Source organism: Ambystoma mexicanum, chromosome 9 (genome assembly GCF_040938575.1).
Source record: "Ambystoma mexicanum isolate Mex_15411 chromosome 9, UKY_AmexF1_1, whole genome shotgun sequence".
Lineage (NCBI taxonomy): Eukaryota > Metazoa > Chordata > Amphibia > Caudata > Ambystomatidae > Ambystoma > Ambystoma mexicanum.
Window position 1 is genome coordinate 968,987,488 of NC_090931.1, and position 26,801 is coordinate 969,014,288.

Sequence of the window (26,801 nt, forward strand, 5' to 3'; positions counted from 1 at the left end):
GAATCCGTGGAGCAAGCCGAGGTCAGAATCAGAGCAGGTCCTTGAACGAAGAGAGAACGTCACGTGATCCAAAACTAAACAGCTGTGAAGCAACGCCTTCGGTTCACCGACTCATTTTATCCTCGGAAGGGACGCACGTATAGTCACGTGTGATGTGAACGGAAAGCGTTGCAACGCTGCTAGGTAACCAAAGTCACGTGAACCGTGAAGTGCCGGTCTCCGCAAAGGATGTGAGTTCCTGAAGTGACGGAGCTTCCAGTTGATCTGCCACCGCCGTGAAGGGCGATAAACACCCGCTCCCCCAAACATGCCATGCCGTGCCCTGATGTGTGCGACGTGAGTGGGGGGCATGATGCACGAGTGTCGGGGAGTGCGGGAATGGGTAGACAAGGAGGGGCGAGTGGGGAGGTGTGTCCGTGGTCTAGGAAGTGGTGTGACAGCGACCAAGGGAAGAAACAGAACGTATGTTTTAAAGATGTCCCGTTTAACAGGGGCAAGTTAAAATACCCGATCTGAACATTTAACAAAACATAATCAGAGACAAGTAATGCTGATACTATACAACAGAAAATCCTGTTTAATATTAGAGAAAACCCTAGAAAGCTGCCGGAGAGGACTAACTACTTTGGAAACACATGAATGAATGTTTGTGGTGAACTATCAGAGTGAAGACGACATCCTTATTAAAGAAAAGAAAGAGAAAAGAAAGCAAAGAACAATATAAACAGTTTCAAGATCAAAAGAACTTACCTGTGGTTTTCCCTGCAATCCTCAAGGAAATCCTGTCCCCTTGAACTTGCAAAGTCAAGCCAAAGACGTATCCTTTTTCCAGTATACCGAGAGAAACAGTTAATAAAAGAATTGGGCTCGCTTTTAGTCCAAACAAACTACTTATTGGCTAAGTCTCTTTTGTCCTTCAAACTCATTTTACTAAGTTATTACAAATTTGGTGTCAGAAGTGGGATCGAGGAGAACACCACGGAGGAACTCATCAAAACATTGAGTGAGGGCCAACAACTTCTCCAGCAGGCATTACAGATTCAAAATCAACAGGCACAAGCTGACAGACAAGCTTTTCAACAGGCAATACAAGTACAACAAGCCCAGTTATTGGAAGCAACCGCAGTGCGCCGACATTCTCAAGTACCAGCTTCGGTGCTACAAAAATGTGTAATTGGAGAAGATCCTGCACATTTTTTTTGTCAATTTTGAGAGGGTCGCTAGAAATGCGCAATGGCCGAATGAAAGTTGGTGTCATTACATTGCACCACTTATGACTGGCGAGATGCAGAGTGCATACCAGGCAGCTAACCCAACGGGCGAGACAACTTAGGCGGATATGAAAAGAGTGGTCCTGGAACGCTTGGGCCATGATGAAGAGGCCTACAGGCTGAAGTTTCGGGAAGTCAAATTACAGGCAGAGGAAACTCCACGGCAACTCCTTTTATCGGGTCAAGGAGTTAGGGGATAAGTGGTTACAGACAGCAAACACCACTATCCCAGAGATGACCGAAAAAATTGTTATGGAACAATTCATCGAAGCTCTACCTATTCCTATGCAGCGCTGTGTCCGCCAACATCATCGGCCCAGCTTGGTAGAGGCGGTGAACATAGCCTCTGCATATCAAAAGGCGGGTCAGAGCTGCTCACGGAACTATGTGTCAACCACTAAAACATCTAACAGTGTAAATAGTCCCATACCCAAAAGTCTAGGAAATTCCCGATGGCCTAATTCAATGCTCAGGAAGACGGAGTGGGAAGCGCCCAGATTACGACCTACTAGTGAAAGTCCAGCGGGAATAAGACCACCAAGTATGATTCCAAAAGGGATGCAATGTTTCGAGTGTGGAGAATGGGGACATATGGCAAGGTTGTGCCCAAAAAAGGTTAAGATAGAACCAATGGACGTGGGGAATCTGGAGATTTCTAAAGAAGGAACATTACAAGACCCGACAATGGCCCCCCGATCACCCTATTCCTACACTTGCGAGGCAGAAGTTGATGGAAGACCTACGAGGGCCCTGGTAGATACTGGCAGCTTACAAACTGTAGTAAGTACCGAACTAGTGGGAAATGTGGGAATGCCAAATAAAAGAATTCCTATAAGATGTGTTCATGGGGATGTGAAAACTTATCCTACCAAAGAAATCAATTTAAAAGTAGCTGGCGAGCAGATGGACATCAGGGCCGCTGTAATGCCGGTATTGCCAGAGCCACTCCTTATTGGATCCGATGTCCCAAACTTTGCCAAAATAATGAAAGAAGTGGAAGCAAGATGGTTACAAAACGCCCCATTTTCCCATTGTGACATTCCCGTAGCTGGAACCAAAGAAAAGAGAACAAAAGCAACAATCAGAAAATTTAAAAAAGACTGGGGAGAAAAGAATGTACTCCCTGTGGTGGTCGATTGGAGAATCTATGAAGAGGGCGATACTTTTCGCTTAGCTCAAGAATTGGACCCATTATTGGCAAATGCTAGGTCGGGGGCTCAAGATGATGTCTCTGGAAAAGAACCATATTTCCTGCAGGAGAAAGGACTGTACTATCGAGTCAATAGAGAGTCGACTGGAAACCTCATAAAACAATTACTCGTGCCCAGCAAATATTACTAAACAGTTATGGAAGTCGCCCATGTGCAGTTAGGTGAAGGACATTTAGGCACAGATAAAACCATACAGAAAATCTTGAAAAGATTTTATTGGCCCGGACTATATGCACAAATATCCCGATTCTGCCAGGCATGTCCCGAGTGTCAAAAGAAAAATCGCGCAAATGTTAAAAGAGCTCCCTTACAACCCATGCCAATTGTTTTGGAACCTTTCAGTAGGATTGGTATGGATATTATTGGTCCATTAGACCCATCATCCAGAGGACAGAAGTATATCCTCGTAGTGGTCGACTATGCCACTAGATATCCAGAGGCGTTCCCTCTTAAGGCTACCAGCGCCCAAAGCATTTGTGATGTGTTGATACCTTTTATCAGCAGGGTGGGAATACCGAAAGAGATTGTCACGGATCGTGGAACGAACTTTATGTCAACACTTATGGAGCAAGTGTGTGAAGTCCTAAAGATAAAACACTTGAAAACGGCAGTGTATCACCCTCAAACTGATGGTCTTGTAGAGAGATCTAATCAAACGATAAAACAAATGCTACGCAAGTCAATAGATCCCGGAGATAGAGGATGGGACCGAATTTTATCATGGATATTACTTACCCTCCGCAATACGCCACAGTCATCGACTGGCTTTTCGCCATTCGAATTCTTGTTTGGGAGACCCGTGAGGACTTTACTCGACATTCTAAAAGAAAGTTGGGAAGAAAACCTGGGTGAAGAAATTACATTAACAGAGTATGCGTATCAACTTAGAGAAAGAATAGAAAACCTACAGAAAATTGCCAAAGAAAATTTATTGCAAAATCAAATTAAACAGGAGCAATACTACAATCGAAATACTAAATTGAGGACCTTCAAAAAGGGTGATCAGGTGTTCGTGTTGTTGCCAACGTCCGAAAATAAAAGGCTAGCGAGCTGGAGGGGTCCATATGTGGTCGAAGAAGTCTTGGGCCCTTTGACTTTTAGAGTAAAACAGAACGATAGAAGGATGTCGACCAAAACGTATCATGTAAACATGCTTAAAAAGTGGATTGAACCTGATATAAGCATAGCCATGATTAACACCAACGAAGAACCCATGGAACCATTTCCTTAATTAAGAGGAGAGTTAGACAGCAAAGCTTTAAATTTAAATCAAGACTTGTCTGATAGTCAGAAGAGGGAGCTACTAAACCTCATTAACGAGTATCCGGACATTTTTTCCAGTCTACCAGGAAGGACGAAATTAGCTTATCATCAAATCAAGACCCAACCTGGAGAGGTAATTAGGATTAGACCTTATCGGATACCAGAAGCGAAATTGGAATCAATTAATAAAGAAATTCAAGAAATGCTAGAATTGGGAGTGATAGAACCCTCGAAAAGTGAATGGTCGTCATCTATAGTTCTAGTACCCAAAAGCGATGGTACCACCCGATTTTGTTTAGATTTCAGAAAGCTGAATGAGATTTCAAAGTTTGACGCTTATCCTATGCCTCGGATAGAGGATTTACTAGATAAACTTGGGAAGGCTAAGTTTCTAACGACCATCGATTTGACAAAAGGATATTGGCAAATACCCTTACATCCTCATGACAAAGAGAAAACCGCCTTTGCCACACCTTCAGGTTTATTCCAATTTACAGTTTTGCCTTTTGGATTACATGGTGCGCCTGCCACGTTTCAAAGATTAATGAATTCCATCATTTGTTGACATGAGAATTATATCGGAGCCTATCTGGATGATATTATTGTTTTTAGCCAATCTTGGGATGACCACCTAGTACATTTACGTATTCTATTACAATTGTTACAAAAGTCCGGTCTTCACATAAATCCCAAAAAGTCTTTTATTGCTAACTTTCATACAAAGTATTTAGGATATTTTGTGGGACAGGGCGTCATTAGACCCCAAGAGGAAAAACTGGAAGCAATAAAATGATTACAATTTCCCGTAAATACCAGACAGGTCAGAGCTTTCCTAGGTTTCATAGGGTTTTATAGAAGATTTATACCACATTTTTCAACATTAGCCACACCTCTAACCAACCTCCTGAAGTCTTCAGCTCCCCCAAAAAGAGAATGGCATACAGCAGAGACGTACAAGGCCTTCCAAGATCTGAAGAAGGCACTTTCAGAGAAAGCAATTCTACACTGTCCCGATTTTAAGTCTCTGTTTTTCCTGCACACGGATGCCTCAGGAACGGGTCTTGGAGCAGTACTGTTTCGGAATCGGGGTGAAGCTGAGAGGCCAATTATTTTCATAAGCAGGAAGTTACTCCCACACGAGATGCATTATGCCACAATTGAGAAAGAGTGCCTGGCTGTAAAGTTGGCGATAGAGGCATTACGATACTACCTGTTGGGACGGGAGTTCACTTTAATAACTGATCATGCCCCTTTAGTATGGCTGGCTCGCAAGAAAGACACAAACCCCAGAGTCTTCAGGTGGTTTCTCTCTTCAACCTTTCAACTTCAAGACCATACATCTTCCGGGAAGATTGTTGGCCCAAGCCGATTTTTTTTTTTTTATCTAGAAGTACCACCCTTCCCGAGCGTAAGGGCCTAGAAGGGGGGGGTGTGTGACAAATTAGAGGCAAAAGAGACAACAGAGATGCAATCAGGCAAAGACTCTGGCAATATCAGGTCGCACAGGCCAACAAAGGGTTAAGATTGCTCGCCAGCTAAGAGAGAAAGACTGACAGGCTAATTGACCAATCCCTGAAAGAGTTAAGGGGAATGACGGCCTTTGTTTTTGTTTTTATCTGGTTGCTAGGAGGCGGAAGAAGAGGAGTCCGGTGAAGACCGTTTGATGTGGGCGTACTGAGAGAAGAAACCGAAGAACGAAGGAGTTTTGTTTTAAATGATAGTTAAGAAGATTGCGCTGTTGCGCGTTACAAGAAAGGGTAGTTTGGAGAGGTGACCGTTGTCGCCGTGTTTGTTTTTCCAGAGCGGCAACGCCGTTACCCAGCGAGACGTCTGAAGGGGAGAGGTGACCGTTGTCGCCATGTTTGTCTCCAGAGCGGCAGCGCTGTTGCGCAGCCGGGCGTCTGAAGGGGAGAGGTGAGCGTTGTTGCCTTGTGAGGGGAAATGAGGAGCTGGCGCCGTTGCGCTGAATAAGGAGAGGAGTCGCACAACGTATCAGACGACCGGGCTTGTTAGCCTGAGTTATGAGAAGCAGAAGCGCCGCGAGTCCCGGTCAGCCGCTGAAGCAGACATACAACGGGGTGCCGAGTGGAAAAGAAGGTAGGAGCAGGGTTTTCTATAAACTGTACGGACACGGGATGAGTGCTCTGATTTAAAGACTATTAGGTTGGGGAAACCCACATTGTTAGGAGTACGTCCTAGTTGAAATACAAGGCTGTGACCAAGGGAAGAAACAGAACGTATGTTTTAAAGATGTCACGTTTAACAGGGACAAGTTAAAATACCCGATCTGAACATTTAACAAAACATAATCGGAGACAAGTAATGCTGATACTATACTACAGAAAATCCTGTTTAATATTAGAGAAAACCCTAGAAAGCTGCCGGAGAGGACTAACTACTTTGGAAACACATGAATGAATGTTTGTGGTGAACTATCAGAGTGAAGACGACATCCTTATTAAAGAAAAGAAAGAGAAAAGAAAGCAAAGAACAATATAAACAGTTTCAAGATCAAAAGAACTTACCTGTGGTTTTCTCTGCAATCCTCAAGGAAATCCTGTCCCCTTGAACTTGCAAAGTCAAGCCAAAGACGTATCCTTTTTCCAGTATACCGAGAGAAACAGTTGATAAAAGAATTGGGCTCGCTTTTAGTCCAAACAAACTACTTATTGGCTAAGTCTCTTTTGTCCTTCAAACTCATTTAACTAAGTTATTACAAGTGCGCACTTCCGAAAGCTGTTGCACCGATTCGTATAGTTGAATGTCAGGCTCTGCATCAAGTGCAGGGGTTGACGCTCCATCAACTGCCTGAAACATAGTACTTGCATTAGTGAGGATTACAATTGTGAAAACATAACACACACCTGGGGTCGACAGCACAGGTACATATCGACGACTAACCACGAATGAAACATTGTGTAGAACAATCAAACGACAAGAATTCCAGCTCTGATGATGACGCTCGGTGGAGCTGTCAGTATCCATACCTCCTGATGTTGAAAAACATCTAGCAATGTTGTAGATGTGGCGGACGCTTCAGCATCTCCCTGAAAGACAGTAATTGTATTAGTATGGATAACACTAATTATAACTGAAAACAAACACCAGTGGACGATAACTAAGGTGTATATTAATTGGAAAGCAGTAACCAAACATTTGGTGAAATAATTACACGATAGAATAAAACTATTACTTGACATGCATAAAACAAGTATGTAGCGGATTAGCCTAGTAAGATTACCTGATACGCTCTAGAAGTGGTTGATAACTGCGACCACGTCAAGGATGTAGAATGTTCTTGCTTCAGATTCAAGGGATAGTCAAGAAGTTGTAAAGGTCAATTAATGATTGATAATGAAATGCCAATATTAAAAATAGCCATGTAAGCCGACAGAATACTTGAAAAATGCTCAATACAGCACAGTTCCCTGTCCCCATATATATATACATTGCGTTTGTGGGTTATGAAATCGAGAAAGAATATATTGATAAATGTCATTATTCAAAAACTATACACTCGTATCAATATTGAAATTATTACAAGGGATAGAACACTTACAATATCTATTAATCCATTCGGCTACACACTACCGCAAGGCCTAAAGCTAAATCCGGACACTTGACTCACCGGTGGCGGAATGTGGACCAATAGAGTGGGAATAGCGTTTTCGCGCAATTTCCGTGTCGTTTGCCGTTTATTCTTCTTTGTTACCCAAGAAGTTGTGTACATGTCCAAGGAAAAGTGCCGGCTGCAGATGCGGTATCGATCACCCCTCTTGTCCTCTAAGACTTATTGGACTCTACTTTCCAGCTCATCCAGTGGATATCCGCAATGTCTGACCCATTCTCTTATTCGATCAACAGTTTTCGGGAATACATGCATTGTAGTTCCTTCAGATTTCGCATGGGTCTTCCAAGGGCAACCGCTAATCGAACAGGCAGGCATTGTTGATAAATCTGAAAAGTAAATATCGACATTATTATACAATCTTCAAGAGTAAAGATTTGATACAAAAGTAAATGAATCATACAATGATCAATGCAAGGTTTGGTTTGGCCACAGGAACTATACCAGTTCATTATGTGCTGCTTAGTACTTGCATAAGTTGCAGAAATGTATAATTGATGTGACTGAAATCTGAACATTTGACTCGTCCCTTGGATGTTCTGTCTTGCACGAGAAGGAAACATGCTAACATTATTGACTGGACCCCCGAAGGATGCAATTCAATCACAATAGTCACAGATGAAAATAAATAGATCTATTGATAGCATAGCAATGGAAACTCGAGTCAATACCAATGAGACCAATGAACATAGCACTATTGTGTACTCTACTCGAAAATAGATAGAAATTTAAAAATCTGCGAAATATGACCAGGATACATGGCCTTACCTTGACCAACAAACAGTTGGATTCAGCAAGCAGAGCCGTCCGTATGTTGCGGGCGAATAGGTGGATGGCCACAGCTAGCGCACTGATGGGTATGCTCGAAGCGGTCACAGAAGTTCATGGATAGCACGACGACGAGCAGATTAGCATAGATCTCAGTGGTTCCCAGGTAGCACGTTCAAGAGTTGACTTGCAAAGCACAAAGATGTTCTCATGAGACATATCGAGTGGTTTTTAAAGTATTAGAAACTGGGGTGTGTTTGTGAATGAATGACGTATGTATGTCGTGGTATTAGGGGGGGCGGCCTGCCTCAGGGGAGGCCTGCCTGGAGACACGGGTTCTGAGGAGGCCATATGACCGATGGCCCCTTGACGTGGGACACCTTTTGAAGTATACATGCAGTTTGGCACCTTGGCCTTTCGCGCCCCTGACAGCCCCCCATGCCAGCGCTCATCCCCGGGTGTGAACCGCCTTTGATAGAGGGGGGTGGGATGGATAGCCCAGGGGCGTGCAGATAAGGCACAGGAAGACTGCTGAATGGAGACACACTTATGTGGATTGCAGGGGGGCGGCCTGTCTCAGGGAGGCCTGCCTGGAGACACGGGGTCTGAGGAGGCCATGTGACCGATGGCCCCTTGGCGTGGGACACCTTTTGAAGTGTACATGTAGTTTGGCACCTTGGCCGTTTGCGCCCGTCACAGCCCCCCATGCCAGCGCGCATCCACCGGCGCGAACCGCCTTTATATCAATATACAGTATATCGCCTTTATATCAATGATAGTATATCGTTGCTTATCAATAACAAATGCCACATACCGGAGATTCTTGTGAGCACAGACCCACACTTCAACCGGTGTATTATAGTGGCCAAGACCCTAAGGCCTGTATAATCCAATGGTAATTGTTAGTATAGATATATGTGTGACTTTTATAGAGACATAACCTACTGAAGACTTTGAACAAGTGTTATTTAGTGCATGCATTATCGAGAATATGTTATGTTAGCTTAGATAGATAGTGACCACCCTGCTTCACAGCGACCAGACCTTCACCCATTCGGAGCACAGATGTCTGACGTCCATCCTTGAATGGAGACACACTTGATTCATTTAAAAAATCGAGACAAACGTTGTTAAAATATATGTGGTGTTTTATTTTGTATCTTATTTTCATGACACAAAAATACAAGACTTTAAAGATTATACAGGTCAGGTTGCAGCACAGCGAGAGAAAATCCCCTGTACTGACCGCTGTCACTCGGGAACGTTTCTCTAATGGCACGAACGGCACAGGCGGGTATCACTCTTCGAACGCGGTGTCCAAGCCTCCCGTGAAGCCACCATGTAAAGGAACGATAGGCCACCAGCCTGTACCACCTGTGAAAAGGAATGAAACAAACTGTTTTTAAATGACCCAGATAAGTTTTATAAACGTTTGTTGTCAATGACAATTCTTGTAACTAATGGCATTTTACACGGACAAATGCTATCTAGACAATGGACACTATTGAATGACTTTCATGCGTTACAATGATATGTAGATGTAATTTTGGATATAGTAGAAGAACATGAAATAGGAGTGGCATGACAAGCAGAGTATACTTACTCGTTACTCGGATTACGAGGACGAACAGTTGCTCGAAGTTCGTGCATAAGCACCATCATTATTCTCAACACGGCCCGTGTGAGGCAGGCTGCCCTGAAGTCTGGCAGCTCGGTGATGCATTGCGGTCGTGGCTCGCCTTCCGAAATGTAGGCCAGGCATCCCGAGTTTTCGGCAGCAGCAGTTCTCGTCCTCAGTTGGCATTAGCTCGCACCGATTGCATGTGCACCAGGTGGAGACGCCGTCCATTCGACTAGGCCCAGGCTCTTCATCTGTTGATTCGTCCTGCCAACTGTCGTCCGAATCCCCATCGTTTTCGCGTGCTTCCCTTTCCAGTAGTTCCTCCTCGGTATACTCAGGCTCGTACATGTAGGGCATTATTGTAGCCATTGTGTGTTAAACAAACTAAAATAATTGATAGCGGTGGTACTGGTATCTGTTCACACAGGCTACAAGCGGCGAAGGTAGCTGACCAGAGCACTGAAACGAGTCACAGAATACTCTAAGTAACACAGAGAGAGGAATGGAATCGAAAATCGGCTGCTGTGTGTTGTGAAACGGTCTGTTTATACTTATTGAGGAGAGAGGCGTCCTGCCATTTCCATGGCGACACGTCATTAGCTGAAGCGCAGCGAATGTTGACACGAGACGTGCTTTGGCGTTGGGAAATGGGCGGTACGAGTCTGCTGATGACAGGCTCAGGGGCGGGGGAATTGATTTAGTGCCGCAAACGCAGGTCAGCCAGGGCGATCGGGGAAAAGATAGGATTATCAGAAAATGGCGGCTCCCTGGTGCTTGTTTTCGCGTGCGTTTAATGGACGAAAACTCGGGTAAGGTCCATAGGAAAGTTTTCTAAAATCGAGCCACTTTGGCTTAAAAAAACATGGCCGACCAGTTGGGACAATAAAAATGTTTACTAGACCATGCCTTTAAGATAGTTCTGTGGGGTGAGCGCTCCCTGATGTAATGCGTGTGTGATCTGCAGGTTCGACTCCCAGCAAGGTCAACTCAGCTTTCATCATGCTGAGGTTGATAAATGAGTACCAACACAGGTTGGCTAATATTGTATTTATATTTGTTCTGTATGAAGCGCTTAAGCATAAGTGCTATACATCATTATCATTTTGCCTTTGACGTCTGCTTGCATTCACAGTAATTTGGTAATATGGGCCTATATGCGCTGATATTAATGATACATATAGTGATCCATTCTTCCATAAATGTATATCACTTTACAGTGATATCATAACCATATTCTTTGTAGTGTACTTAGAAACACTGCTATGTGATGGCACTTGCTGCTTTGTCAGAGGGTGAAAGGCCGTGTTCCAACGATTCCTGTGATGTCACTTTGGGGTGAGGTCAAATGACATCACTTCCGGTGATGTCATCAGTGGTCCAGGGGCATGTGATGTCACTTCTGCTACCCCTGGCAATTTGGTGAAATGACGTCTTGGGAAGTGACCCTATGAATTACCGATCAGTATTGACCTTTAAGATGTGCTAGATGCTAGAATGGTGTATGTTTGGCTGGGAACAGCTACTGAGACTGTAAAACCTTAAGCATCTACTTTCATTTGTGCTTTTGGGTTGGGGAGCCAGTAGTCATATCCCACTCTAGCCAATGCACACCTATTAAATGGAAAGGCAAAAAACCTATCAAAAGCCCATAGCTGATTTAGGCACTGTCCTAAAAGTATTCTAAACTCATGGCAAAAAATTCAGGTAAAACAGAAGCAATCTACCTGTTGTCCTCTCTTCCATCCACCAAGGCCTGTATGAGTTCACTTATCCTAATCAAAAGAATTACAAGGGTAAATACAGGCTTTGAAATGCACCGTAGCCAAACATGTACCACAACTTAACTCAACAGCGGTCATGTTCACCACACCATGGAGTAGAGGAAAAAGCATGCACGAAGTGCATGGATACAACTGTTACCCATACTTTTTTTACCTGCTCCACGTTTTCAATCATCTGTTTAGCAAAGCTGGGGCCATGCCAGGCATATGCACAAGCATGTATTCCAGCATGACATTTTCATGATGGTGCAAGTGCTCTGGATTCCTATGGAAACCCCCCCCCCCCCCGCTTTTCACACCAGTACAATGCAGGTGTTTTTCATGGGAATTCATTGTAAAGGGCTGGTGGCATTTAGTCAATTTGCACTACAAACACATAGTTATTTAGTCAATTACACCTGCACTTAAATCATTGTTTTGCACTTCCTAGTGTAAGTGACAAAGGTTCCATGGAGGGGATCTATTTGCACATAAGTGCAAACGTAACATGTCCTCTCGATGCAATATATACATTTATTTAAAATGACCTGCAGTGTGTCCCCAAGCATCAGTGAACAGTTAAGAATCTCATTGAACAGAAAATAGCGTGGCTACTCTACTATTCAATTCAAGACCTTGTACAAAATTGAAATATATGTATTGAAAGAGTGTGTCAAGATCCAAAAATATAGGAACACGAATACAATTAGAGTTTGCCAATTTTAGAACAATACCAAAAATATTTTACAACCCAACGTGAAAATATATCTTACCCTGAAACATAGATTTGTATACATTCTGGCCCCATTTGCTTAATGTCCAGTGCGGTCTGCTCGTCCCTCCATGGAAGTAGGTCTTGCTTCACCTTGTTCTTGAGAACTTCTGTCTTGTCACTTCCATTTTGAGGTACTTTATATAGAGTTAATTAAACCTTCGGTGAATCATATGATAACTAACAACCAATCCTGCCTTCCTTTTTCTGCAATATCATAGTTCAGTCCCAAGATATCACTTAATTTGCATACTGCAATGTTAAAACATACAGTGGGTCATTTTCTTAACAGTGCAAATTGCATGCATGGGGTCATGAACGTTAGCGCCTTCGTGCTGTTGGGTCCCCTTCATGTAATTTTCAACTTTTACAAAACTGAGTTTAAAAGATAAGAGTGAAACGGGCACATTTTCCTTTTAGTTTTTACTTTTAGTCTCCGTTTTGTAAAACATGTAAATGCTGCCTACAAATAATACTTTGGATTCAGCACATACAATGGATTCCTCAGGAATCTGCAATACATTTTTCAAATAGTTAACGCAGGTGTTTCCCATAAGAATCCGTTAGTTTTGCACCTGCATGAAAATCTAATCTTTTGTAAAATACAGAGTTAATTACTCCCAAATAATATAATTATGTATGGTGACCTGGGACCATGGATTACAAAACCTACCACTGATTTCTGCAAACCTTTTAATATTTTGTATACATCAAATAAACGAGCACAGCAAAGCTACAAGAAAAACTGCACACCCAAGTATGGTAACATTATATAACTTTGTGGGAGAAAAATGGAACACACGCAATATCAGTACATTGAGATGCAATTAAAACACCAGCAGCATGTCCCTCTCTAGAGTTAAGACCGCAACCTGTGGGGGTGTGGTGGTCCAGTTGCTGTGTTAACTATCTCTGTTCCTTGGTACCTTTCCAAATTATAGACATGCATGGGCATCATTTGTCTTCCACAAAGGTTTATAATGTTCCTGTCCAAAATTCTAGGAGATCACTGTCAATCCAGACAGTTTTCTGCAATCTCCAAAGTTATTAAAATAAAATAAAAAAACATGGCCTTTTGAACTGGAAAATAATAGCTTTAGAGCTTTTTTCCGATACAACACCTATGTTTCTTAATAAAGAAAGGGGGCTAGGAATCTGCTTGGGTGGTTGCAGGAAACTGGCTGTATTGCAGTAAGCAAGTAGCAATATGCTGAGGGGCATGATCTGCCAGATGTGGGCCACCAAAGAAAAACACAGTGGAGACCTAGGAGGGTAGAGGGGGGCAAGGTGGCGTCTATCAGATGCCCACAGTGGGGATAATGTGCAGAGCCTGCAGGGAGAGTCATGGATCCCGGTCACATATGCCAGCAGCGACCCAGACCCTTTTTTTGCTTTTTAGCCAACCACCTTTTTTTCAAAACCAGATCATGCGTTTCATGCCCAATTAACATAATATTGGTTTGATCAGAACTGGGTCAACAGGTACTGACATTTAAAAATCTCTTGATGCAATACTCCTACCTTTAATAAGTAAACATTGAAAACCCACCCACAGTCTTCATTCACCTCAAAATAATGGTGAAATTCTCTTTAAAAGAAATTCAGCAAAAATATGGTTTTGCATCAATGTCTCATTATATTGCCATCTTCTCAGGCCCACTCCTGGTAAGTCAAAAAATCATAAGAATCCTATAATGGTCTGACCAAGCCATCTGAGAAATCACTACTTCCTTAGCTTGAAGGAACTGTTTCTCTTCCAAAAATAAGTAAACCTGCCTAGATTAACTTGAAATAACACATGAGTAAATGTAAAATCTCTTTTGTGTGGGTGCAGCCCCCTCCACATGGCTACAAACCCAAACAAATGTATTAGGGGGATCCATACGGGGACCCCACACTCGCATTCTCTTTGTTTCTCTGACATTAGCTTATTCGTTTATGTTCATCAGGGCGCCAATAACCAATGCAAGTCACTTTCCATAACCACACACTCATCATGAAAATAAAACATTTTATTCCCGAGTGTTTCCGGCTGTTTAAAGGTAATACAACAATTAACTGAACCTTTATTAGAAGAATTTCTGCAACAGCAATAGACAACCAGAAGGTAACTGAGGGTGGAATGCAGGACAGTATAGTTGTGAGATTTGGGAACAATGGGAAGGATAGTAACATTTATTTGTTGACAACTTGGAGCTCTACAAAACGATATGCTCTTTCCTAGCAGGATAAGCGTATTAAGAGGGCTATTGATTGGGACTATTATTCCCTCCTTTAACAGTGACTGTATTATTGGGCAATCCCTTCTTCTGCTTCTTGCCGCAATTATTTCTGGAGATTTCTAGGCAGCCACTTGGCGCTTTCCCCTCGTATTCATACCGGTTCTGCAGTGTGAATGTACCCTACTTCATTGTCATGTGACGATCATAAACAATGTGGGATAATAATTTTGAGAGTTCCGGAGGCAAGTGTGTATCCTTGGGGTTATAGGATGTGGTGAACGGTTCTGCAAGATTGTTAATACAGCATCAGTATTGTTATCAACAATTTCAAGGAACACTATAGGGTGTGCAATATATTGTGCAATTCAGTTTGCATAAAAGATCCAGCCATAAGAAAATAACGAGAGCAGAGGGGCTCAGCAGGAAAATGTGCTTGTCTGTAATCAGACCTACTGAAATGCTACAGGTTCTGTGACATTATGTCGTACAGGTTTACCAGAAATCCAACAGCATTGATAGTGGTGGAAGACAGGAATAGTTGGAAAACGTTCTGATCATTTAGCTAACTTACTAGCTCCTGTGTCTTCGAGGCAGGAAACAGACTGCCCTTCTATAATACATAGCACATACGGATCATCTTGATCAAATAGTTTCAGGGATTCATGAAGAAGGTATCTCAGGCTGCACTAATACTGATCTTCATTTGGGGTACTTGGTGTCATTAGGGATTGGGGTGAATGCAGGAGCGTGAGCTGAACTTATTATTGGGTTCCTATGTGCATTTGTTCTTCTAGTAACCCTCCTGTTTGTAATAATTACAGGTGGTGGAGCTTCTGAAACCAGTTGTCTGGAAATTCTGTATTGATCTCTTGCCTCGCTCTCTCTGCCCCGCCCTCTCCTGCCTTCCTATTGAAAACCCCTTCTTCCTGGATGATAGGTCTGTCTTTGGAAGGTCTGCAGATGCAAGACAATGAGTTTCTCATGTTTCCTTTTGCTCTTGGCTTGCCATACAGTGATTAACAACTGTAACCAATTCCGATAAGGGCTTCGTTTGCTGTTCCATTTATGTCATTGAAGTTGAGGCAATAGTCCCTGGAACACAGGTGTTTGCCACAGCTTCCTGAGCAATATCTGTTGACCTCAATATTGCAGATACTCGGTAAAAGCCCTCTTAGGCCGATATAAATATCCTCTGGGGATTCCCCTTTGTTCTGTTGGCAGTTTTCCCCAGTCTGTTGTTTGGGGGCAGACCCCGGTAATAGCTTTGCAATATCTGGTTGCACGTACTAAGGTTGGCCACTGGTCAGCCAATTAGCTACGAGTTTCTGTTTGACTTCAGCAGGCATTAATATAGGCATACGTTGTTTTATACCAGCCCATGAGGGATTAAAACACAGTATGACCATCTCAAGCAACCTCTGTGGCTCTTCTATGTTTGGATAATCTTTGTCTACGTTTCTGAGTCCCCTGGAGTCCATGGTGCATACATAGTGAATAGCTGTTTCCTTCATCAGAATCCCCTGGTATCTGTGTCAGAAGGCCTTGAATCGTCAGTGTCACTCTCATATAGTTTGTGCTTCCCTGGGTGACGGATAGCTAAAAGGGAGAGTGGAAGGAATCTGAATGAACCTGGTGGTGGCCACCTCCCTGGGCACCTCATTTAAACAATAGGACAATAGGACAGAGTCTCCCGTGAAGGAAGCTAACACAGGATATACGAATGGATTGAGAATAGGAACAAAGCGGCGGGGGAGGGCATGCAAATGGGGTGAAGACTCAGTAAAGGTCTGGTGGACAATGGGCAGTGGTTTGGCAGGTTGGTGTAAGGTCGGGAGCGGTGTGTTGGAGTATATTAGATTGGACTTTACTAAAGAAATAGATTATGTCCTCTACCACATCATGTGTGCCGGCCCCGAATCTACATCTTCCATTAATTTACCCTTTGATCTCAGATTTTAAATTTTGCTTTCTAGTTTTTCTTTGAGTCTTTTAATCCCTTTAGTTTGGAGTTAGTTGCCTTTTCCTCCAATCCGAATAAGCGCCCTGTTGTTCGGACAGCTTTGACCCTTTTTAGATTTAAGAGCTACATTCTCATGTTCGAGTTTTGAGCAGGAATTGGTTTTGCTGATTCTTCCTGTCTAAAAGAAATTAATTCATGAAAGTACTGTATTACGGGTCCACTAGGGCTCGTAATAGATAAATTACCAGTAGTAATCCAAAAAGGAGCGCACACCTGGCAAGAAGTAACACTATTTATTACAGCTGGGCAAACAAAACTAAAGCAGCACAGTGGAACAGAACTGGTTGATGAGAGCTGACAAACTAGGTCGAAGTGGGCAACACTTTTATACCGCTAATACGATGGGCCTCATTACAAGGTTGGAGGTAGCCTTGCTGGTAAGAGCGGCAAGGCTACCTCCATACCGGCATGAAAATCTGCACCCGCGAATGGGCAATTACTGGGGTATTCTGATCCCGCCGGACCCAGTAATTGCACTTTCCTGGGTGCCGGTAGATCCCCCATTCCCATTTCAGCCCCATAGGGCTCAATGGGAATGGGGATGCCTGTAGAACCGGCACAGTTCATAACGGTGCCGGTTTTACAGGCATGCTGCTGTGCTCGCCAGTGCCTTTCATTCCGCCAGGGCAGAAAACTCAAAGTTTGCCAGTCCGGATAAAATGGTACCGGTAAGCATACCGTTGTGTCTGGACTGGCAACCTTGTAATGAGGCCCAATGTGTATACAGTTTGAAACAGTTTCATTTCAAACTTCACGTGTTCTCGGTTCTCATGTAGCTGTCTGGTTAGACTACGTCATTCCCCTGTAGTTAGACGTAAGTTAGGCAGACATGATCGGAGCAAACAGACATGCCCTCTCCGGGCTCATCCCCTCCCGTGTGGCGCCACATTGCTTCCGGCTCCACCCCGCAAACCGTTTGCGATTAGTAATGACGTAATTGTGCTGACCTCCGGATCTTTATTCTTCTGCCATTGGCCAGCACCAGAAAGGAAGGAAAAAGAGACACCCTGAACTGGTGTGAAGGGAGACATTCACATGTCACCTGCTTGATGATAACCTTTGCAAACACTATTGTGGATAGTCTGTGGGCTTGTTACTTTCCAGGGACACCAAAATTTACCGTCTGATTGTCTCTACTTGGAATACCCATGTTTTGCTGTTCCGTCACGTGTAAAGACCCTGGAATCACTTACAGTATTACACAGACCAAAAGTTCTTGGACTCGGGGAGGCAATGATACACACTTAGACTCACAATTGGAATAATATTGGCTCTTTACAGGCCTTTTATTCACGTTTCATACGTATACAGCTAAATAGTGGGATAAATACAATTGGTTATACATAAACACACACAAGCAAGAATAATTATACAAAGGTCTACATCACTGTTAGTGCAGTTGCAAAAGAAAACTTCATCTCAACCACAACAACACTACCCAGTCCCAAGGTGCATGTAGGCAGAGAGATCACGCATGCTAACGGGGTCTGGAGCGAAGCGTCATCCCTTTCAGCTAGACTTCACCACCTGGGGTTCCAACTCTCTTCTACCATCAGGATACCTCTCCTCTTATGGGGGACACATCTTCTATAACACACATTTCACTTAATCTCTCATCTATGTTTGTGAGTTGTAATCTATTTACTCATCCTAATGATTTCCCTGGTTCCTCTAGTTATATTTTGGTTTTCATTTCCCTTCTACATAGACCAGGCAGAGGCCAGTGAATTAATCCCGTTCCAAATTCTTCCTTCCAAACTGCTTGGTTCACCTTCTTTCAGACTGCATGTCCCTTTGTTAACCTAGTCTGATTTCCACTAATATAGAACAATTGGGAAAATGAGATGTGTGAGAAACCTGAAGGTGTCTCCCTAGCTAGTCCCTGGGGGATCTGTCATCCAGGTAGCCAGGACATGCTCATCATTGTTAAATCCAGTACCTGGGGGGGACCAGTGAGGGAGGATCACCTAGATGGGGGCGGGGGGTGGGTCCTCGGGGAGTGGGAAACTAACGGGTGAGATGCAGCATACCCCTTCGTTTGACACCATTTCCCCATCCTCCCACGTAGGACATTCCAAACCACTGTCCCTCCCAACCCCCCTTTTCCAACACGAACACTTTCGCACAACACACCAGCGAACGGACTAACACCAGGGCCGTTTACCTGACATGTCCCAATACAAAAACATGGGGAAGGGAGACCCCGGCTACCCCATCCTGACATATTATTTGAGAACACGTCTTTCTTTTCTTGAAACCTATTCCACACCCTTTTTTGAATTAGTTGTGAGGTTTGGTAATAGGTTTCTTAGTATAGGCCTTTTTATTTGACACAGCGCCACTGGGACTGCCTTATTTTTCATTTGATGGTCGACGCTTCCTCCCATCTTAGATTTAGGTTTAGAATAGGCGTTTTGTTGAACCTGCGTACAGTATTGATTGTTCAATGAACACCCTTGAACTGTGATCACTTGTATCTGTCTTACTTGTTGCCACCATGAGTTCCTCACAGATGTCACTTGAATGTTAAAAATTGGCAGAACAAAATGTATTGAACCACCGTCCTTTCCTGAGGACCACACCATTTGTGCACATTGCTATACCCAGACATCTGTGATTGCATTATATCCATTTCCTTTAAGTCTGTATGCTTGGTGATCAGGAAAATCACTGCTGTATTATAGCACATAGCAATGTCTTTTCAAACCGTATTCTATATCCCCATTCGATTAATGTCTTTAATGTATGCTTGGTGTGCTCTTCAATGAAGAAATTAGTACACCGACCCCTGGCATCTTGCCTTCAATAGTTGGTATACAGATGCCTGGCGATAGCATAGATTTCGGCTGTTTTGTTAAAGGCATGTCATAATACATCTCACCTCTCAAGCGTGCCTTAAAACATAGCTGCACTTTACTGATTACTCCTTTTGCTGCCCGTTATCCATTGCATGGTTCTTCTCTGTAATCGTTCTGTATCCAGAAAACACACATATTTAGAGCAGGTCTAAATATCTGTATTGTCTGGATGCAGGAGGATTAACCTATCATAATCAGTCAGCCCAAGAGTGGGGGAAGTTGCTGGAGGTTGTTTCATATCAGTAAATCTCTTTTCTTCCTCATTAGAGGATGGGGTATGCTCAAATGTTTCATCTCTTATAATATTTTCACTATAGCCACATAACCTAATATCTACTAAAGGCAATAACTAGTGGCACCTAGAAAGGACCTATTTTGACTCATAGTTGTTAGTCTTCACAATTTTAGGATTGTTTGAAACCTTGACTCTGAAAAGACATGTTCTAAGTAAAGTGCTTTCACCTTACATAATAATTTCTGCTTTGATCATGTTTGTCCCTTTGCTGCCAAGGCTGTTAATACCACTACAGTGTCCTGTTTGCATGCTTCATAAAAGGGTGATACGAGCAATAGGTCATCCATGTATTGTACCATGTTTGAACCACCAAGGACCACAATATATTCCAGACCTTTTTTGGGGGGGATTGTGGTCCACGTTAATTGATGCCCAGAATGATAGGTTTTAATTAGACCTCTTACCTATCCTTTGTGTGCACACAGGGTGTCGAAGGAAAGCTGTCTGCTACTCCTGTTACCATCTCATCTGGGCACGGTGAATCCGAGCCATGGTGGCACCAATTGAAGAATCCTGCGGCCCATTGCCAAATAATCAAATAGGGAAACCTGGGAACAAAGGTAGAGACCAAGTTTATTTTCATAAAGCTGAGCAGAAATGGGCAGGGAAGCTGGCGGAGTCTATCTGTCCCAAGCGTTGGCCCCTGAGCACAGAAACATCAGGGATTTTATAGGGCTTTACAGAATGAGCCTTTTACAGCGAAGCCAGTATGTTGCATTTATTGGTTACATTAACAATGAGCTTCCTAAAAGTACTTCCTCCAACGATGAAGGGCATGGCTTTACAGCACCATTCAAGACTTGCAGAATTGTTTGGCATACCCACGTGATATAACCCAACTCCATCAATGGGGTTTCTTCATACTATGTAATAAGACGTGACCTATAACCTATTGCCCTAATGATCTTATTCCGTTTTTTCCAGCAGCTAAGCACTCCTTCCTGTGGCACTGCGGGGCATGTAGTTGGGTGAACCTGTGCCCCAGAGAGAGGCTTACATCATACTAAAAGGGTCTTATTGGCACTCGTGTGAGAGACAACCAATTAACCCTTTAACCATCACAGCATGCCCCTGCCCTAAACAGAACTGCAGTCACTTAGGTTTTGGCCTAAGTAATGGCTTAGGTTTTGCTGTGTCTGTGACTGATGTACATTAACAGAACAAAATAAAGGACTCTCAGCTTTGATGATGCCATGCACATTTCCTGTCCAACCCTGGGCAGACAGGCCCTTTGCAGATTACAGACCCAACCATTGCAAGTTACAAATTATATTGCAAAACCCCAAAACTCAGCCTAAACCCACACCTTCCTTAACCTCCCTCATTTTGCAGTTCCCTGTGTAAACCCAAATGTGCGGCACTACTTATGGTCAAGCCTGCCTTTGACTACCCACATCAGAGATTGAGTGGTCTCCTACATGTGAGATGGGATACTGCAAGGTTTAGAGAGAAACATCTGTAAACTGTCGATGTCCTCCTGGAGGATCAAATTCTCTGTTATGCAACTAGATTGTGGAATCAAAACGGAAGCTAGCAAATAGAATATGGAAGAGTAGCAAGGAACATAGATAATTATTTCCATAAAAACCAGCAGCAAGTGCCTCTCTTACTTCACATAACAACTTAATCACTGCCTCATAGCTCACGATTGAACGTCTTATCACGATGAGGTAACTCTGTCTTGGAGCTACCAGCCCTTGGAAGATATCCTGCCTCTAGCTGTGAACTTTCACTTCTCCATGTTCACTTTCCTGTGCACCTGTTGCTTCTGTCGTCATGTAAATTTAACCTTCTTGAAATATCCAGTCTGCATTATTTCTAACACATTTTAAAACATACAACAAACGAAACCAAAACAGCACCATGAATGACCCCATACAAGATGTTCCGTGTATACAAAAGGCAAAGAGCTGATCGAATCATAAGCACAGACAGGTCGAACTACACATCCCATCCCTCTGAAGAACTCTATCAAACGGCTTCCTCCTGTTTCTTCCATATCTTCTGGAATTTAGCTGGGCAACCCCCTGCGTTTATATATTCATCTTTCACAGGACATGTGTATATATATCCATAGCTGAGACCCATTTACTATACTTGGCCACATCTGGGTTGCCCCACATCATAGCTATGTTTGTTTTAGCCAGAATGACTGCCGTAGATATCGGCAACTTATCAAAGAGACTGAAAGAGTGGGCACCCCAGATTCCCAACAACAATTTAGGTTCAACAGGCTCTGTTGCCCCCAACACCCTTGTCAACTTATACAGAACTTTTTCCCAAAAGTAGTGCATCCTCTGACACTCTCATATGATATGGGAAAAGGTACGGTCTGCTCGGTCGCATCTCAAGCATCGCTTGTGGGCTGCACAACCACATTTAAAGAGCAGCGTACGTGAGTAGTATGTTCCATGTAATGTTTTGAGCTGGATCAAGCGCAATTGGGAGGAAATCTCCACCTCCCTCAGGGGCATCAGGGCCTCCACCCAGTCCTCGGGGTCCAGAACCCCACCTCCACCTCCCACCTACGCTGCAGTTCAAGCAATTCCTGTGATGAGAATGAAGATATGCATTGGTTCATGACCATGGGTATCATTCCTATCTATTCACTGTGCCACAATATTGGCCTCTAACGCGGCGCAAGGTGGGAAAACATGCACGTCAGTGAATTGGGTGTGTAGCGCATTGGTGATTTGAATATAGTGAATGCTTTCCACTGCCGGAAGCCCATAAGTATGTTGTAAGTTGGGGAAGGAGACCAGACCGCCCTCGTCCAGTACATGATTTAGAGTGAGAATTTTGTGGCGGTCCCAAACATACCAATCTTTTTAACTTGGGGCAAAAGGGCGTTCCACCACAAGGGCTGGGGATCCTTCAGCCTCCCGCCCCACCCAATGCCCCAAAGTGTAGCCCCCCCAGACCTTGACAACATTTTGAGTTATCCGTGGCAAAGTCAGGTTGTTACCATCCCCATATGGTACCTGGAGTGGCGTGACCTTCTCCATCCATGCCCGTTCAGCCTTAACATGACATGATATGATATATTTTATTTATATCACGCTCGTACACAAATGTTTCAGAGCGCCTCCAGGCAAAGGGAGGGGAACTAGGGAGAACAAAAAAACAAGGATCTTACTAGGCCCAGTGACATTGAGAATGCGCAAGTGCATGGGGAAGGGAAAAGGGGGAAAGTGCATGGAAGGGGAAAATTGGAAAGTGCGGAACAGAGGAGAGAACAGAATAAATAATAATACGTGAACTAAATAAATAAAGCTGATAAACCGTGGTAGTGCTGTCAGCAAGTGGCAGAGTGCTGGGTTACTCAGATAGGGTGTATCTGATAAGTTCAGAAAAAGGGTGGGTGGGGGACTGCATGGGTACAGATACAGGCCCCAGTGCAAGGGGTAGCCCGGAGGCAGTGCACGAGGGTGGCAGGGTGAGCAGGTACCTGGGCCCGAAGGACAGAGGGTGGCCAGGTGCACGGTGCCAAGGGTGAAAGCAGATCAGCAGGGGAGAAGAGGGGCAAAGGCAGAAGCGAAGAGGAATGTCTTGAGGTACCTCCGGAACCGTAGATGGTTCTCAAGTTTCAAGGTGGCAGGGAGGCTGTTTCAAAGGGAAGGCCCCAGCCGAAGACGGAGATCTAAATTTAATCCTAGCATTCACTGGGAGCCAATGAAGGGATTTCAGGGCTGGAGAGATACGATCCCAGGGCTTGAGGCAAGGACAAGTTTTGCAGTCCTGTTCTGGGTTAGTTGTAGAGGGCAGAGAGTGGAGGCAGGTAGATATAGAAAGAGGCTGTTACAGTAGTCCAACCTAAAGAGCACCAGGGCTTGGCAGACAGTGAGCTTCTGACGGAAGGATAGGAAAGGCAAGGTACCTCCTAAGGAGGTGCAATAAAAGGTTTTACTTTTTAGAGACGTCAGATGTTTGCAGAGAAGGAAAGTGAGGACTCAAAGATGACCCCAAGGTTCTTGGCCTCACAGGTAGAGGTAGGAGGAGGGCCAACGGCGGCTGACCAGAGAGTGAGGGGAGAGAATAGTGAAGGTGTACCAATGAGGAGGATCTCAGTCTTGTTGGCATTTAAACAAAGATCGTTGGCGGCACGCCAGTTTTGAATGGCGATTAGGCAATCCGAGATGAGGTGGCTGAAGGAAGCCTGAAAATGAGTTTGGTGCCGTCAGCATAGCACTGGCAATTTGACCAGAAAATGGAAATGCAGTAGGCGAGAGTTGCGAGGTATTGGTTGTAAGCCATGGTGAGAAGTTAGACCCCTGGGGAACACCACAGGTAGAGAGGTAGATAGAAGATGGGAAGGACCCAAGTTGTACCTGGGAGTGTCAATCGGAGAGGAAAGAGGTCAGCCAGGCCAGAGCCTGATCAGTGATACCCGGTTGTCACAGAGATGATTGAGCAGGGTGGTATGGTTGACCGTGTCGAAAGCAGAGGAGAGAAGTAGGATGAAGACAGGGGGATTATTAGAGTCAAGGTTGGAGAGCAGGTCTTCACCTATGAGCAGGAGAACATGGGGGTAGGTGTGGGTCCCTGTGTAACCAGTCGTTGACCACTGCCATTTGGGAGGCCCAGTAGTTCTGTACTATATTCAGCAGCCCTATTCCCCCTCCCACACTGAGCATTGTAGCATGGACAAAGCAATCCTGGAGTGCTTCACATTCCACAAAAGGTCCCTAAGGGTCAAATCCATTCTGGCAAACTCTGTGGAGTGTTCTGGAGGACATAATGATACCTAGGTAAAATAAGCATCTTGAATAGTGCTGCCTTTCCCCGAAGTGTTATTGGTAGGGTTTGCCAGTGCCTCACATCTTGCAGAAACCACTCCATCAGAGGATATATGTTACGAGAAAGAAAGTCAAGTGGATCGGGACCATTGTGTACCACGAGGTACGTGAAACCCTCCTGTGAAACGTAATGAGGGCATTCTGGGGAATCACCTGGCCACCTCCCTTCACCAGGAACAGGACTGTCTTATGCCAGTTGACCCTAATCCCTGTAACTGCCTCGCTGTCTCAGAGACATGTGGTTACAATGGGACAAGAGACCCCTGGATTATCCAGAAATATTAAGGTTGTCCGCGTAGAGGGAGACCCTGTCCTCCTGTCCAGTGGGCCAACAGAAACCCCTCCATGCCAGATCCGTGTGAAGCTGTTTAGACAGCGGTTCAATAGCAATTGTAAACAAAAGGGGGAAGAGTGGGCATCCCTGCCGGGCCCCCCACTCCAAGGGATGGTTTGTGATGCTACCCTGTTTACCCTGACCCCAGCTACAGGCGATGTGTATAAGAGTTTGACCAGCGAATGAACTGCTCTCCAAAACTAATTCCCGCCAGCACCTCCCACAGGTGCTCCCACAAAACAGTCAAATTCTTTTTCGAAATCTTTGGCAAGGAGTGCCGGAGGCTCAGGGAGAACCGAAGACGGTCCATTGTCAGCATTGTCAGATGGAGATGCCTAATATTCATACAGGTGGATTTATCTGGCAAGAAACCACATTGGTGTGGGTGTATCAGTGAGGTGATCACCTGATTAGCGAGCACCTTAGCCAATATCTTAGTTTCCCCATTTATAAGAGAGATAGAACGATAGGAGGAGCACATAACAGGGGGTTTGCCTTTTTTCAGAATAACAGCTATGGTGGCCTGCCTCAGATCCAACGGCAGGGTGCCCACCTCTCTAATGTGCAGAAACAAATTAAGCAAGTGCGGAACCGCCAAGTTGCCCAGCCTCTTCCACACTTCCACTGGGAGCCTGCTGGGGCCTGGAGCCTTCCCAGACTGAAGTTGGCAGATTGCGTCTGCAATTTCTTCCTCAGTGATCTCCACATCCAGGCCTATTGACTGTTCATCGGAGCCGCGATCAATAAGTTCACCTCTCACGGGTGACCGATATAGTGCTTCGTAGTATTGCGCATCCATGTGTGTGTATTGCTCTCCCCAGAGTGCACGGAAAAACATACATCACCAATGCAATTATAGAGCCAATATTTTGAATGCAGAAAGATGCAATAACTTGCAACCACATACTCTTAGAAGATAATCAGCACTTATACGGCTATTTATTCAAAGTTTAGAAGCAACCAGTGACAACATAGAAATAACTCACAGAAACAATAGACATAAATCACAGAAGAAGCAAAGAATTCAAAAGAAAATACATCACTGTGAGCGTAACTGGATTCCTCATTTCGCTCAGAAGCGGCTGGAAGTCCCCGGGAACAGCCAGGCCGAGAGCACCACAGCTCACAGGAATGCCGGACGTAAGCGTCCCCCTCCGGCTGAAGTCTCACCTGACCACCTCCGGGTTTCCGCATATATACACACTCCGAAAAGGAGTGGCAGTTCTTGAACCTTCTGGAAATGGCACTTGCGCAGTTGATGAGCAGTCATCGGTTGCCAGCTGGGTCAATCGACAGCCACCCTCAAAGAGCAGAGTACCTACCTCCTCTAAAAACACGCTCCACGGAGAACAGTAACAAACCATAACAAAGTTAGCTTTCCCAGCAGAAATGTCCTTGACCGCATACCAGATTTGGAAAGCATGTTTTCCTCCGCACCGTGAATCTAACACTCAGCAAAATATGTGCAGCTTTTCACTGCGGCATGAAGTAAATATCCATTATGGCTCCGAGCGCTCCCAGAATGCACTGCACACCAGTGCCATTTTAGTTCAAGCATAACAATTCCACCCTTGGATATTTACCTTCCATAGCCTGGTGGCAAAGGAGCCGGTCTCTGAAACCTACGAAACATTAAAACTAAATTGGGAATACATTCAATACAACAACAAAAAGCTATTATGATAGCTAATATAATGCAAAAGGGTAACGTAGTGTACCCCCAATATCCGGTATCCATGAAAATAACCAATCCCACCAATTCCCAGTACGATCTTGAGACACTTGAGAAATGAGATCCCTCAAACCTCGAATATGACTTTCAATGGATCGTGAATGGTCACTTAGATTAAAACAACATATACCTTCAAATGCATTACACCCTAAATTATGCGTTAGCAATAGATAATCAACAGCAGCTCTGTTCTGCAAAGTTGCTTTTCTAATAACTTGACTATCAAGGAGTAATTCTTCTAATGCCTGAG

General features: G+C 44.2%; 1 protein-coding gene across 2 annotated transcripts in view; it reads left to right on the forward strand.

Moving 5' to 3' along the window:
- Nucleotides 1–26,801, forward strand: part of ERICH2 (glutamate rich 2) — a 670,025-nt gene that overhangs the window by 25,113 nt on the left and 618,111 nt on the right. Inside the window, exon 3 of one of the 2 annotated variants that reach the window (XM_069616184.1) lies at nt 20,115–20,249. The exons of the other annotated variant lie outside the window; for it this stretch is intronic. Within the exon in view, the coding sequence (XP_069472285.1) occupies nt 20,180–20,249 (70 nt within the window). The 5' untranslated portion in view covers nt 20,115–20,179. The remainder of the gene's footprint in view (nt 1–20,114; nt 20,250–26,801) is intronic. 2 annotated transcript variants of the gene reach the window in all.